The sequence below is a fragment of the Phalacrocorax carbo genome, chromosome 14 (assembly GCF_963921805.1).
Source record: "Phalacrocorax carbo chromosome 14, bPhaCar2.1, whole genome shotgun sequence".
NCBI classification, from domain to species: domain Eukaryota; kingdom Metazoa; phylum Chordata; class Aves; order Suliformes; family Phalacrocoracidae; genus Phalacrocorax; species Phalacrocorax carbo.
In genome coordinates this window covers 7,780,808-7,796,855 of record NC_087526.1, presented here as the reverse complement: position 1 = coordinate 7,796,855, position 16,048 = coordinate 7,780,808, and the positions used below count along the sequence as shown (strand labels likewise).

Below are 16,048 nucleotides of genomic sequence, written 5' to 3'. Positions count from 1 at the left end.
GTCCCCAGAGGTGCATTCTGCCTGCTTTGAGATAAATGCCTGAGAAGAAGGTGAGGAGTTAACTGGCTGTTCAAAATAAGAAACAAGGCAAAAATAAATAGAAATTAAGAGCTTATATTTCAGCACCGCTATTAAAGAGGGGTGGAAACAGTCTGATCTTCAGTGATGTACATAATGGCAGAGAGGGTGGGCGGTTAGACTGTCAAACTGCCTTAATTTAATTGCAAACACATGCTGATGAGTCCCCTCCTCCTGGACCGCAGTGCTGGGAAACTTTTTTTTTTTTGTCAGCTCCCTGCAGTTCAGAATTGAGGCAAATACACTCCAGCAAACACCATGCTGACCAGATCTTCAGCTCTTCGAGGATTTTTGTATTTTCTCCTCTTGCCTAGTTTCTCCTGCTCCTGTCCTAGTCGCTGCCTGTGCTTCAGGGCTACAGTAAGATGCATGCATCTGATGTTGGAAACCATCCCCGATGTCCCACCCCAGACAAACATACTGTGAGTAACCCTTTCATTTTACTGCCTTCTTACCTGCTTGGCCTTTAGAAAGAAGGAAAAAGCCAAGGCCAAAGGCATGCTTTTTATCTTCCTTCCCTGCCTCCCCCCCTCCCCCTGCAGAATTGTCTGCATCACAAATTGTTTAATGCTTTTAAATGACGAAACTGCTTGTTTTTAGCATCAGTTAATTGTTAACAGGATAATCAAGGGAACTGAAAAAAATTAATAAGAATAATGCCAGGACAATCACTGGAAGACAGTTTTGGAGAATGAAGGGTCACAAATGTTAAACTGAGCTTACAGGAAGTTACACAGTGTCTGTTTGAGAAGGCTTTGTGTATCAGTGTAGGGGGAGAGAGGAAATACAGCAGTTCAGGATTTTTTCTCTACTGAAGAACACTTTTCTAATAAATATGACCCTATTTCTTTCTTACACTTCAAGCACTGGTTTTCCAGTTTCTCTCTGAACTATACAAACCAAACTTAAGTCTTATTTGGAAAGCAAAAATTGTGGCAACTCACAGATTCCTTGAGAAATAAAGTACCTGTTGGCATGGGAGCTGCTGGCTGAGTCCATTTGAACAGAAAAAGTGGAGGAAAAGGACACGTATGTTTGGAGACTCTTACACAGCTCTTTCTGATAGAGCCAGAATGGCACTTTCCTGTGATTCTGAAGTAGTTAGTCCTAAACTTAAAGGTGGCTTTAAGAGGCAGTGACAAAATACTTTCCTTTGTGCTGCTCTGAGCTGATCCCTTGGTTTGGAAGATTTTTTTTGTAAATAGTAGGAAAGACTTGTCAAAAATTTGTCTTTATGCTCATCCTCCTTAAACTGCTGCTGACTGTAAAACTTCTTCAATGCTAGTTTGAGAAGCCTTTCCTTGTGACTGTAACAAGCCAAATTTGGTTTCAGCCAGAACATGTCTGCTAGCATTTCTCCTGTAAATATCTCACTAATATTGCTAATGCATTTTCTCTGCTGGCAGCCTAAGGAACGTGATGTGGGCAGGATGATGGCATTTTAATTGAGGCCATCCAGATCTGTTTTGGTGGATGGAAACCACAGAGGTTCTAGCATTAGTGTCACACAGGAAAATGTCTACACTTGCTACAGCTGCCAAAGCTATGTTGTTGGGAAAACCGATGGCAGCTGGGCTGCTTGGGACTCACCCTGACATGGGGCAGGTCAGAATGTGGACTTGCTCTCTCTCTCTGGCCTAGGGATGAAGTGGTTATTCTACAGTGTGGAACGGGTCAGTACTCTATGGCTTGTTGCAAACTGGGTAGTGGTTATCTGCTCTACAGCAGCTTGCAGGGTCTGACTCTCCACAAACTTATTTTTCCCCCTTATAAATTTATCTGCATCTTAAAATTTTAAAATATTTAAAATACCCTTATGTTATTTGATTTTAGCAAAATAGTTTGTATCTCTTTGTTTAAACATAGATTTTATTGGGGGAAAATTTTGTTTTGTTGGCTAAACTCGGATATTTCTGAGCTCAGTAGATTTTTATTTCTGTTTTCTTTCCAAAATGAGACAGCATTTACTGTCACACTGGATAGCCCGAGTGTGGTTCCTGTAGAGATTCTCTTGAGTGCAGGGGGAAGGAAATTTGTTGTGGTCACCAACTTTTTTTCAGTACTGGAATGGTGGATTTCTAAATGGTCTCTGGCAATAGCATGCTTCATTCTTTCTGTGCTGCAGGGGGCAAAATGTAACTCTGGTCCACGGCTTGTCCTTGCAGCTTTACTAGAACTCCAGGTAGTATCTTGCTGTAATGTGGGTGGTATTCAGTTGTCTGTAAAACTCAATCTAGAAAGGAGACCAGATTTTCCAGGGCAATGTATGCAGTCACCCGAATTCCCTTTCCTCTGTTCTACTTTGCATGTAAACTGCTTGTAAATGGTCCATGTTTTTTGTCTGCTTAACCATTTGGAAGGCTGGTTTATTTAGTTTAACATGATAGCCACAGCCTTGAATGGGAAACTGTGTTTTTAAACATTAACTAAATGGCAGGTGTGAGAGATAAAAGTAGTAACATTCCAAAATGAGATGACTGTCTTTACAGACCAGTATTTTTTAAGGAGATTTATTTTGTTTATTCTCTTCTAATACTGTGTACATAATTATGAGCAAAAGCCATACTGATGAGCAGAAATCCCTGTAGATATAAAGGCATAAGAGCCTGGTAAGTGTTCTCTGTTGGCATATTGTGTGCCTTTATGTGTGTGGCAAGTAAAAATGCTGACTTTCTGGCTATCTTGAAGATCTAACGTATGTAAATGCCTTTGCCAGCCAGCATCCTATTGTATCTGTTATAAATAGCATTTGAATAACTAAACTTTCTTTAATTGTGAAAGATCAAAGAATGCTTCTTAACCAAGCCCCTGCCTACTCCAACTTTTTGGTATGTTAATCTTTCTCCTGGGAGGATGGTTGTGTCAGAGTGAACATTCAGAGTTATAGCAAGAATAGTCTTGATCATGGAGTTCTTCTGAATAGAAGATATTTGTGATATTTTCCACACTTGCCCCTTGGTGTGAATAGGACCAAGTCTGTGACTGCAGGTAGAAACATCGATCCCAGGATCCAGCTCTGTTCCCTTGCAGAACAGCTGCAGTTTCCAGATGGAGTTTGCTTTGAAATTGGGAGTCTGAGACTTCCTGACCTCCATGACTCCGTGCCACCCTCTCTCTAACAATCCTTGAAGAGTGGGGAAGTCTTCTAGCTGGCACATGCTGTGCTTCAACAAGGCCGGTTGGCAGATGGCCCCCTCGGGGCTGTAGCCAGCTGGCTTAACTTAGAGCAGCCCATAGCCTTCTCCGAGTGATGCTGGGATTGGCAAGGAACCAGTTCCAGGATTGATGAAGTGTTACTGGCTCCTCTTTGGTCGCCATTTTCCTCCTCCCTTCCCGGTCCCAGCTGGGTGCAGCTGAGGATCTGGCCCAATGTCTGGTTTTAGCAATAGACTATTAATCTTTGGTAATGAAGTCTGTTTGTTTTATCCTGAGCAGAGAATAGGATGGCAGAAATGGCTACACGTGTACAGATAAGCAAGCCATAAAAATTCATGGTGTATAACTGCAAACGTATTTTGGCTGCTGTCTGTTCAACTGGAACATGATTATCCAGATGTGATCTGCTGGTTACCGCTGGGATTCAAGCAGTTCTTTTTGCCAGCAGCCCAAAGAAGGGAACAGCTGTGAAACATACACTCAGAAAATTTCAATAGGTCTTTAACCTTCTAAGTCATTTGTTCTACAGTGTGACATTTAAAACAATACACTTGAAACGTGTGGGCATGAGTAGAAGAAATCCATGGAAAGAAGTTCCCCTCTGGCTGGCAGCTAATGGATTGCAATCCAATTATCCATGGGTTATTCTCCTTTCTGCATTATGCATAGCACATAATGAATGAGTACTTCTAGAGAAACATAGCTGAGGGCACAAGCAAAAGCAGCGCAGTATCTGGGATCTGAACGCATCGCTGGCATGAACTGAAGGTGACCCAGTTGTTCACAGACCTGGTTGCTAATTGGGCAGTGTAAGCACAGCCAGCTTGACAAGTTTTGTTTCCCTTCATTGCTGTGCTGCGTGTTTGGTGGCCACTCGGTTCCTTTCTTCCTCCCGCAGGTCATTGCGCTGCAGCAGGGGGAGGCTGTAGTAGGACAGGGCGTAGCGAGCTCAGTCTGTCTTAAGGAGCATAGTTTTGAGAAGGAACTTCATACATTTGTTGGGGAAAGGTTTACTGAGCAAATGAGTTCTTGGAAGTGCTGCTCCCTTTGTGGTCTCTGTCGTGCGCTTTGGGTTGAAGAACAGATTACTCATTTCCTCTGCGTGTGATAGTCTTATATGCAGCTATTAAATGCACACCCACGCATTCTGGATGTGCCAGGTGTGATCTCTTTCTGACTTCTTTCAGTGTAGTGTTTAAGCCTCATTAAACCTTTTAGAGGTGACCAAAGTCGTCTGTATGTTCTATTTATAGAGGTCCCTTCATCGGAAGGAAAATGGGGAGGGAAAGTATTTAAAACATATTTTCCTTCTAGAAACATTCCAGCATCTTTTGATGAAAGTGTCCTAACTCTTGCAGTTGTAGCTACCTTAAGTGCTTAGAAAACCTGCCTTCAATGAACTTCACAGTGCTTCATCATCTGGTTTCCACTTGAGTATTTGTATTTTCATTGACCTCACCACATCCTTCTCTCCATAGGTATACGGGGATTTTTTTCCTGTGCTTTTTAAGGAGGAGCCAGTATTTTTTGGTGAAAGAATGTATATTCTGGGTAAAGACTTAAATGGTCATGCTCTTAAAAAAGAAAAAAGCTGACACCTATGCTACATGAGACTTGATATTAAAGAATGCCCCAGCAGTTCATTCAAGCTGGCATTTTGCTACTGCTTCTTGGACTCCATGAAAAAGATATATATATATGTTTACACTATGAAATTTTCTTTTACTCCTTCCAGGTGAGGGTCAGAACACAGTTCAGCAGGAGGGAAAGTTGTCTTCATTTGACGTGGGCAGTATCTTGAATAGGTGGTACAAAGTAAATACCCGTTAGGTTAAGAGAGTCTTGCTCCTTGTTGACATGAATGCCCAAGAATAGACTTAGCCGGTTTGATTAAGATCAGACCCTAATTTCCATATCAGCTGTTAATACATAATAGATCAAATTATCTAAGATTGATCAGGTCAACAGCTTGCTGTGTAATTTCCTTACTTGAATATGTGTCCAGGGCCAAAACTATGTTTTGAGATATTCCTTGCTCCTGCCTATACTGGCAGGAGCTAAAGGGATGCCCTGTGGCAGGAGACTAAATGGTTCCACCAGGGGTGAAGCACCAGCAGACCTCTCCTGACTTGGCACAGCCTTCCAGGCCAGGCTGTGAAGTGCAACATTCGCACCAGCATATATGCACAGAAAAGGTGGGGTCAAAACATCTTGGTACGTTGGCTCGTGAATTACAGCCCCAGCTGACGCAGAGGGAGCCCTTTTGAAAATCTGACCCCCGTTTGTGGGAGCCAAAATCTTAAAAAGCTGGTTTCAGGAATGCCTGTGGTAATTTCTTAGTTAATATCTAGTGTGCCCATCCCGACTTCAAAATGTAAGCAGTGTGGCAGTGCACCAGAGAACACAGCCTGTTCCGCAGCGTGAGGCTCTCTGCATCTGCTTGCTCTTCAGTGTTTCCTCCATGATCATATAATCTCATTTACTAGTATTTCCATGCTGAACATATTTTCCTTCCTCTTCACTCTTTGAACAGTCAAATCCTGATGTCTTAAGCTGGTACTCCCCAGAATAGTCAGGACTTGGAAAAACCCCCAGCCCTGAGCCTCCCTGCGGTCTCATCTGTCTAGCAGAAATGGCAATGCTCAGCTGTCCATGTAGGGATTTGAGATGAAGGCTGTCATTTATTAAAACCATTTGGGGACTCGTGTCCCTGAGTTGGGGAGCTGATGACAGTGAGTCTGGAAGACTTCATTTCCATCTCAGCAAGGCTGTTTTCCCTTCCTGCCAGGGCTCGAGCTGTTTGGCAGGACCAGGGAACCTGCTGAGCTGACTCTGATGTTCTGCAGATAAGTAAGAGAGATTAATATCTTTCTGATAAATGTTCTGGCTCTTCTTATATATGGGAAAGTTGACTTATAAATTGTGTTTAGGATGTCTTTCACACCCTCCCTTCCCCAGGAAATACTGGAATGAGCCTCAGTGTCTTATCTCTGTAAAACCACCTTTACTCTCTCTCTTTTTGCTGCAAATGATTGGGTGGCTGCCACTTACTCAGCCAGTTCTGGGTGAAATGCTCCAGAACTGCCAGATCGTTGCTGTGCACTGGGTTTTTGAACACAAGATACTTCCATGAAACAAACCCAGTAATTTCCATGGTACTGCAGTGAAAAATCTCTTCTAGCTAATTATCTGCTCAGTTAACATAGTAATACATGATTCTGCAAAGGCCTAAATAGGTTAAACAGAAGTGGAAAAGCCATTGATTGCTTTATATGCTAATCACTGTTAATTATTTAACACAGTGCTTTTTAGGAATGATTGTTCTGGGAGGATCAGAAAGATTCAAGTGTCATTCTGTAAAGACCTGTTCCCTCATCCATTTGCAAATTCTGGCATTCTTGGTAAGCCTCTGCAATGGGGTTAAGAGTTCCCAGAGTCAGAAAAGGTGAGTTATTTCAATAGCAGATCCTGGATTATCCATGTATTCCAGCCCAGTTACCTGTCAAAACTATGGTGCTTTGGCACGAGGGTTTGGTGAGGTTTTCTGCTAAGCCAGTCAGGCTGGTACTGTCCGGAGGGATCAGTGTTGTGTGAAGCAGGACGGCTGCTGTCCCAGGCCACCAGGCACTGTGTATGTGAAGGTAGAAAAGGATCTGGGATCCTCTAGCAGCAGATATCCCCTTTGTTCCTTGTGGAAAGGTATCTTGTAACCTCAGACTGTTGGCCTTGAAAACACGGGGGAGAGTTAAATCACAAGGGATTTTTTTTTTTTTTTTTTACCCCCATTTTGCAAATACCAACCAAGGTAGAAAGCAGCAGGCGGGAGTGAGGGAGCCCAGCTGCTGGTGCACACAGCAGCTGGAACGTGCTGGCCGGGAGAAGCTGTGTGGTGGGTCCCTGTAAAAAGCACACTTGTTCGTGAAAAGAAGTGTAAAGTTTCCAGAGTGAGTGCCCTGGGAATAGAGGGAAACAAGCGTTTCTGTGTAAGAGGGGACAAACTCTGTAGGGAATGTTCTCAATCAAATACATGCAAGCGAGGAATTTCCCCAGTGCAGCCCTACGTGGCATTCATTACCAGCTAAACTTCAGGCTAAGGCAAGGTCTGGAGAAAAAACACTATGGATGAGCCAAAGTTTTGGGTTTTTCTTAATATGTTGGTAAGGAGGAAGATGTACATTCCTCCATGTCTCCAGGGGCTTTCTTTGCTGTGTAGGGACGCCCACACTACTGTCTTTTTGCTACTTTCATGGATACAGGGAGCAAAATACTCTAGTCCATCCTGCCTCCAGGGCAGGATCCATGCTACCTAAACCACATTGCAACTAATGATGGACCTGCAGTCCACCTGAGTGTTTTATTAGCATTGCTGTTTAAGACTTTTTTTTGGTTAAAAAACCAGAACCTGTAGTTTTAGTCAGTGACTATTTGCCAGTTTCTGTTTGTAGCAATGTTCTGATATAGTTTTTGTACCTATGGCTAAATAAGCCATTTCAGTTCTTTTCATTGTCATGTTTTCTAGACTTCAGATCATTTACATTGCTTTCATCTGGATTCTCTCCAGTTAATTCACATCATTTCTTGAAATGAAGCACTCAGAGTATACATGCACTCTTTCAGTTCCCTTTTTTGGTCTGTGGGGAAAGTTGTTGCCCTTGTGTAATGGAGAGCAAACTGGAGAGTGAGCTTTCCAAAGGAGTGCAAGACAGCTGGGGTCCTGGGACACATTTGAAGCTCATATCTGGAACAGAAAACAGAAAAAAGTCAAGATATTAAAATAACAAGCTAAGTTCTATTATATGCTCCTTGGTGATGGTGTAGGGGAAAAGTTCCTGCATGAAACCAGACCCCCATTGCTCGCTCAGCAGTGGGAACTCTCAGGAGGCATCTCCCCATCCACATGCTTCTCAGCAGCAGGAACGCTATTGAGAGATGGTCCCGCCAAGCGACAGCCATGAGACCTCTCTCTTAGTGACACAAGGTCACTCCTGCCAGGCTCTGCAGCTCAGATTTGCTTTATTGCTCTTGCAGGTGAAGAAACCCACTGCCTGGGAGGTCAGACTTCCTTAGGGAGCTGGAGACCAGGTGCAAACTTCCACAGCAGCATTTCCAAGGAGTCATTTTCAGCAAGCAACCAATAGAGAAAACAACCCTGGGAGTGGAAGAGCTTGTGTTTTATTTTTCTGGGTTTTCAGAGGTGTTTTCAGTCTGTGGTTGTGTTCTGCTTTTTGTTTCAGCTGTGGAAGCTGTGTGCTTATGTGTGAATGCTGGAGTGTGAAGGATTGCAGTTGTCTTTGTTCATTAAAACAGTATGATTTTTTTTTTCCCCCCACCTGCAGTCTGTGACCCGAAGCGGTATTTTACACTTCACTGCCTGCTTCCCGCTGCCTTCCATGAGCGTCAACAGCTTCAGCTCTGACCCCTGTGTATTTCTTCCATTTATTTGTTATGTTCCCTATTACCTGTAGCCAGCTGCCTGGACTAATTACACAGCTCTTTACAGCCCCCCAGGGCAGGCAGAGTTGGTGTCTGTGCATTACAGTGTATAAATCAAGTTTGCATGTCTTCACTTTTTTTTTCATGGTCTAGTCTTTCCTCATTTCCTTTTAATGAGGCCGTGGAGAATAGTCGGTGCCTTGTGCTATCACCTTTGCCAATGTTTAATTGTATTTGGCTTTATGGTGTCAACCATTGCCTTGAAAAATCTGTACAGATATCCTCAAATTCACATCATCAGGGAAGAGGGATATGTAACACCTTCCAACAAGAAGAGCAAGAAACGTGCATTTGAAGCAATGCAAGTAAAGCCAAACACATCAGAAAATGTCAAAGGTAAAGTTACTGTTAAAAACTGCAGTTCCTAAGGGTGACCCTTCGGGACTACAGTTTGCAGTGGACAAATGGTGCTTGTAAATTAGAATTGCAACACTTTTTTTGAAATACTGAAGCTGTGTTCCTTCCTGCCCTCTAACTCTTCTCTGTGCAATACTTAGCACTAAGAAAGGGGAGAGACTTCTCCCTACCTTAGTCTTCTCTCCTTTGTTCAGAGCTGAAAAGAAAGGAGAAAATAACATTAAAAAACAACTTCCTCGGGCATGTGTTCTATTGCATTCTGTGATAACAAAGGAGTAACAAGGCAGAGGTTTAATAGTTCAGTGTAACTTGTGTTAATTGAAAATGCCATGCATTTTCTGCCTAAGAAGTAGGAAAATTTACTGGGATTTTTTTAACATACAATAACTCATTTTGCAAACTGTTAAGCTAAAGAAGTATTAAATCTTAAAATAAAATCAGGTTAACTTACTGTGTATCCTCTTCTTGAGTACTTGCTCAAAGATGTTTCAGCCCCCTTGGGTACTCACTGTCAGTTTGAGTTTACAGCTACCTGCAATGAACGCACCTCTTTCTAACCTTAATTTTATACAAACATGAATCTCGTTGATGCCTGTTCTAAAAATAGTGTTGAACTTGTAGTTATTTGTAGAATTTTTGTTTTAAAGTCTGCCTCCAAATGCTCTGTAACTTAGCACCACAATGACAGGCAGTTCAGCATATTTGTGTGTTTTTAACTCTGACGGCAAATGCCCTTAAAAGGCTGCCTTAAACTGAGAAATAGCTGTGTATTCTCTAAATATGATAGCTGAGGCAGTGAAGGAGGAAAAAAAAAGCAACTTCATTGTTCTGCTTTGGATAGAAGCTAGCAGAAAAAACATTTGACAGTCTTTTGCTATTTGTTTTAATACAGTGGACCATGGAAGGTGCCAAATCAATGCACATTCCCTATAGAAGTGTTTCTACTTGGTTAACCAGGTTAAACCACTTAGCTCTTATTTTATTATCTCATTAGCAATCAAAACCCCATGTTTTAGGGCTACAAGCTGATGTAGTTACATGGACAGCCCTTGAAATTTGCCAGAATCCCCTGGACTCCACTAATTTTAATTGAAGTTGGCACAAATTTGAAATGCAGGCAGCGATAAGCTGTTCTAAGTCTTGGAGCATTGCGGAGCAGAATGTGAAATGCTTATTATATGAGGTTATTTGATCAGATTTAACCATTTTAGGGCAAAGATAATTTTGCTAGGGAGCTAAAAAATGGATCCATGTGATGATGTTCATTCCTCTACAAATCAGTATGAGTTGCAAGTATAATTGCACATGAACTTGGGGTGTTGAGCAGCAGACCTTTTCTGGTGGTCATGGAAATGATTACTTGAGTCCTTTCAGTCTTTAGTTTTCTGTGAAATTAAAATGAATTTTGTAAATGTAGGCTTGTCCTGGCTGTTGGCTTACTTTGCAGACAACAGTAGACCCCAGCCACTGTCCCCACTCCTCTTCCGCTCCCTTCCCTGATCTTTGTCTCCATTTCTCCACTTAACGTAGGCCTGGTATGACAGACTCTCCCAGCAGCCCTCCTCCCTTCCTCCCGTGGACGATGCTGATTGCTAATGGCTTGTTTATATCACAAGTGCACTGATTGTATTCTCTGCTTTCAGAGATCTACGTTTCAACCACATCAAGGAGATACAGCCTGGAGCCTTCAGGAAACTGAAGAACCTCAACACGCTGTAAGTTCCACTCAGTGATCTTGCAGTGAGGATATCCATTTATTACTTATGTTAGTACTATCCCCCATAATGGCTAAAGATGGCCTTGTTCTTTTTGTTCTTTCAGCCAAGTTGTGCATATCCAGCTAAAGCTTTGAAATTATTTCTGTTCTTCCCTGGATCATGTGTCTTACCCTTTTTAATTTCAATATGCAATTTAATAACTTTCATTTTGGCAATTAACCTGTCTTTTTTAAAAAAAACAAACAAACTTAAAAATCCTGATGCGTACTGTCACTGCCTGAGCGTGTTTCAGCAGGTGTGGCTTTAGAGTAGCCCATAAAAACAGTTCTGGCCTGGGATCAAGATAGCAGAGGGATGCATTAAAAGCTTCTTTTCCATGTCCTCGTCAAATACATGAACCACATTAACTGCTCTACATGATTTTGACTGAAGTGAGAGGGCATCCTTCCAAATGCTGTCTTGTCCCTATGCCTTGCCCTAGAATAAATGCCTACGCCTACCCTACTGCAGGTGGGAGTGGGAGTAGAAGGCAGTTCCTTTAGTCTTGCATCCCAGCCAGAGCAGATATGCTCACGTCGGTTTGATATGCTACTCTTACTAAAACGTTTCTCACTGTGCTCAAAGGAAATAGTGGGAACCTTTGCTGCTTCTTGCCACTGTAAGGCTGAGGGTTCGAACATAGATACAAGTACATATACACTGTGTAGCCAAGAAGCTGAAACAAACCAACTCCCAAATCAGAAACAGAAGCTGTGTCAGCACAGCACTGTGCTGGATGAAATTGGCTGTTGAGACTCTGATCTGATTATTCAAGCTGTAACATGGTGCTAACAGCTATAAGATTTCCAGGTCCAAGCTCGAATCTCCCTGCGAAGCAAACCAGCTAGCTTGGGAATCTGCGCTGCATGACAGACGCACTCAGATTTCCTGGGTTTGTAGATTCATGGTCCGAAATGGAAGAGAAAGTCCAAACTGTTTTGTTTTTACTGTTTGACCTTGAAAGATCTGAAGTCCCTCATTCTGTAAAGATGGCAGTGCTGAAAGAAGGAAGACCTGGTCAATAAGGAATTCAGTCAATTGTAACAAGTTTAGGAAGAGTGGGAATACAGCAGCACTTTATCACAGAGACCTGTTCAATAGTTATCTTCTAAAAACCAAAATGTGCTAAATATTTTTCCACTGTATGTGAGGGACTGATTGGCCAAACCACAACTGCACGATGCTTCATATTATCCTGGCTGTGGCCCAGGCCCCTGCTCACAGGGCAGGTGGTCAGCTAGTAGACTGGTAGAAAATTTTATTGCCAATGATGCTGTTCCTCCAGAGCATGAGAACAGCCCGTGTTAGGCTCTCAAACAGCACCACAGTACTTAATTACCAAAAATAGTAGAGAAAAAAGAACCTGAAGATTAATACTGATGGATTTCTGTAATTTGAGATATGGTGAGAAAAGTGACTAAAATATCTAGTGAGAAAATAGAGTCCAAGTCCATAGGGTTTAACTTTATCACAAAGCTCTGCTGAGGCATCTTGATCTCTGGAGCTGCTCTTTCACCCCTGAAGCTCTCCTGAGTAGAGAAAACAAACCATTCCAAATTATGTCATCTCTGTGTGATGCAGACAGATGTTTGGCAGGCAGCACGGCAGGACCGCCAGGCTAGTTTCAGCCGAACCCTGGGGAAACTAAGGATGCTGGCAGGCCTTCACTTGGACAGAGGCTCCACCCAACCTGCGGAGCTTTGTAAGAGATCCCAGTTCCTGCCCTGCCAGTGCCTTGGTCTAGGCAGGTCCCTGACATCTGCAAGACTTCTGCTTAAAGCTATATATAGATACGCAGCCTGGCTGAGATGGAAAGACCTGCTTCCCTATAATACCTGTTTATGCTCCATGAATTTGTCCAATTCTTTTTGTTTTCTGTCTCCACATCCTCCTGGAGAAAGAAATCAAGGACAGTGAGTCCATGAACAGATACTAAAGGGAATAGGCAGGAATGTACCCTTTAACATCCTAATCTCATCATTATGTATGCCAGGACAGTAAGAGGAACGTGTTTTGCACAGATAGTGGCTCTCCTTAAATAGTGTCCTGTGACCATCGTTAAAGCTGAAATACTAGACTAGGTGAAACACCGCTTTAACAAAATATGGCATTTTTATGTTTGAATTCTGAAAATCAACTGCTTTTGCAAATGAAAACTTTCCATTTAGGTCGTACTTTGTATTTCTTGGTTGGCCAGCAAACTGGAGAAATCAGTTATTCTCTCACTCGCAGTAGTTAACTCCCACGGATGAGGAGCTTGATAACTGAATGAAAGAACATCAGACCTCATAGTCCTAAAGCAAATTTCTTTCCAGGAATTTTGATTTGTCCAATTCCCACATCAAAACTGACAAGAGCTGAAGAATTTGCTGATGTTTCTTATGTGGTAAACTTTTGCCTGAGGACTCTCATAGGTCTTCAAGTGATAAGGAGAATAAATCCTTTAAAATCCCTGAGAGACTTACTAGGAAAGTTTGGCCAGAATATTTGAAGTGAGTGGTTTGGAGGACAGGGTAGCTCAGGTTCTGTATGCAGAGCTCTGAGCTTGCAGCTTTCTGCCATGGGACTTAAATAAATGTTCCTTAAGCAAATGAATGCTTTTAAGAGCCTTTTCCTACAATGCTTTGGCCTGGCAGAGGAGGGGCAGCAGATTCTGGTGAAGCTTCTGTTCTATATCTTGTTTTGGGCAGGATGGCTGTACTATATCCAATTTTGACAGTTTATAAACCACCCTGATAAGGAAACCTTTGTAGCCTGCATTGGATGTGGGGAGGTGGGCTTTGAGACTGACAGAAGAGGAGCCTGCCAAGAATCTCCCATGGGGCTTTTCAACAGTTCAAACCTTCCCCTGGCTCTGCTCTCTTCTTTTCTCTCCCTGGTGCAGAGATTTGATAAATTACAGAGCACTACTTTAAAATTAAAAACAGGAGCCCTGTTTGTCTATGGAAGAGATACAGTCATTATATGCTTCTGGCTGGGGACTCCTGATACAGCACCACAGGTAATAAGCAATTATCCTAAATCCTGCACCACTGGCAGTTTGCTCATTGGCTGTCAGAAGTCCTGGGCCAAAGGTCTCAGAGTTGTAAGGTTTCCTCATCCCTTCCTATTGCCTCTTCTCAGTTCCTTTGCAGATGTTGGTGTCAGGGTCTCCTTTGTGTATTTTTAAACCGTTAGTATGTCCCCTTGGTAAAAAAAAAAAAAAAAAGGGTAGCAGGGAGAGGGAGGGGAAAAAACTCTTGTATGCCATCCACAAAATACCCACAGCCCCTCACCAGATTTTTTTTTTTTGAGTTTGCCAAACCCAGCCACATGGCTGAAACCAACATTAGCTCACAGCAGGTGGTGGACTGTGGAAGAAAGAAAACACATTGCGAGCCCATGGTGAGGCATAGCATCCATTCCAGTGTTTGTTCCTTTAGGTCATGTTTGGCTGGGGATGGATGATGACACCCGTGCATGACTGTCCCCTTACATGCTCCCACAGGAGGTCAGCACCCTGCTGCGTTGACCCAACTGGTTGATTGCCTGATTTTCAAACCAAGATCATCACAGCCAAATGGTTGCCTGCTACTTGGGTCTTTCCAGCATCATCTATAGAAATGTCCAACCCTGAGACCAAGGCAGTATTTCTTGACTTTCCCAGTAGGTATTTTGTTGTGCCTGTGCCATGGGCACCCTAGAGAATAGGGACTCTGTGGAGACCACATCATGGTATGTGCTTCTGCCTGTGCCTTTGCCCTGCCAACGTCCTTGCACACATCACACATGTTTCTTTTTCTGTTTAGGTGAGAGCAAAAGGCACTTCTGGTGAGCTCTGCAGCTCTCCTTTAGATGCTGCTTGTGAAGGGTTTCAGGGTGAACAACGGGAGTAACACAGAGGTTCTGTCCTGAACCTTCTAGTAGCTCTTGAGGGAATGAGTTCCTGCAAGCAAGAAGGGGTTTCAGAGCCTGCTTGGATCTCAGAATAAAAGTTTCTCCCTCAAATATGGGAAATGGCTATTCCAGATCATTCTGTCAACAAGGGAGGATGTATGGATGAACATTAAACTGACTTTTTCTCTCCCTTTAAATACACTACATGATCATTTCTATTAATGGTGGGAGGAAAATACAGCTGTTATGTCACAACGACTGTAGTATGTGTTTTGTCAAGCGAAAAGAGGAAAGAGTACAAGTTTTGAGTCTGAATTCTGTACTGTCACATCATTTAATACATTCTTCAAAACAGAAAATGACTCATTTAATGTAACTTAAGCCTGTGCTTGACAGCCCAGAGAGAGGGTGGGGAAGGAGAAGGGAGGGGCGGTCAGGACATAAAACTTAAAGGCAACTGAATGTAAATCTGGGCCAGATCTCATGGTGCTTGTATATCTCAAACCTCCCAGAAGAATTTTTCAGGATTAAAACCTGTATGATTGAGTCCACCTACTCATGTGGAGCCCAACTCACCAGCTGGCACAAAGGGGAACGCCACATCATTTTGCTATCTTTCTGTAAGCTCCAGGAAGCATACTTCTGATACTTCTAATTTAGCTTGTTTTGCTACAGGGTATACTTAAGACATGTATTGATAATGATCTTTCCAGCTTCTGTCTGCCAGAGCATTTATTCCCAACAGATCTGGGTAGCAGTAGGTTTTATCTTTCAATCCTCTTTAACATTAGCAGGAATTTGGGTGTCTTGCTATTGATTGCAGCTGGAATCAATAGCTGGGTCATGCCAGGATTTTGCACACTTCTCTGCCTGGGTAAATTGCACAGAAGTCGAGGAGCAGACAGCTGTGTACAAGCCATCTAAAGTCTTTATGGGAGCCAGATGTGCTGTCTTGTCTATGGATTTCTCTGAAAGCAACATTTTGGAATATGTGGACTATGATGGACTTAATAAATTATCTCACTTTTGAGTTTTTTCCAGGACATATCCTTCTATTACAATGGGGAATCCTGAGATAGGAAACAGAGATGGCTTCTTCCATACGCTTTTTAACCTTTCATTGGGCAATGAACAAATCTTTAAGTATCAGACGATGAGATAAGAGGCCTGCATACTGTGTGCCATCTTAACTTCCAGGATTTGTCTTATTTGGCTTGGATCACTGATTACATCCCCTCAAACTGTCCTAAATAGCAAGACAACAAAGCAGGCTAGGTTAATGCTTTTAAATAGCACCAAAATGCAGTCAGACAACATGTTGCAATTTGAAA

At 42.6% G+C, this 16,048-nt stretch overlaps 1 protein-coding gene across 1 annotated transcript in view; it reads left to right on the top strand.

The window, feature by feature from the left end:
- The first annotated feature begins 283 nt into the window (after positions 1-283).
- Positions 284-16,048, top strand: part of LOC104051200 (peroxidasin homolog) — a 45,890-nt gene continuing 30,125 nt past the window's right edge. Inside the window, exons 1-2 of the mRNA XM_009512214.2 lie at positions 284-500; positions 10,728-10,799. Of these exons, the coding sequence (XP_009510509.2) occupies positions 337-500; positions 10,728-10,799 (236 nt within the window). The 5' untranslated portion in view covers positions 284-336. The remainder of the gene's footprint in view (positions 501-10,727; positions 10,800-16,048) is intronic.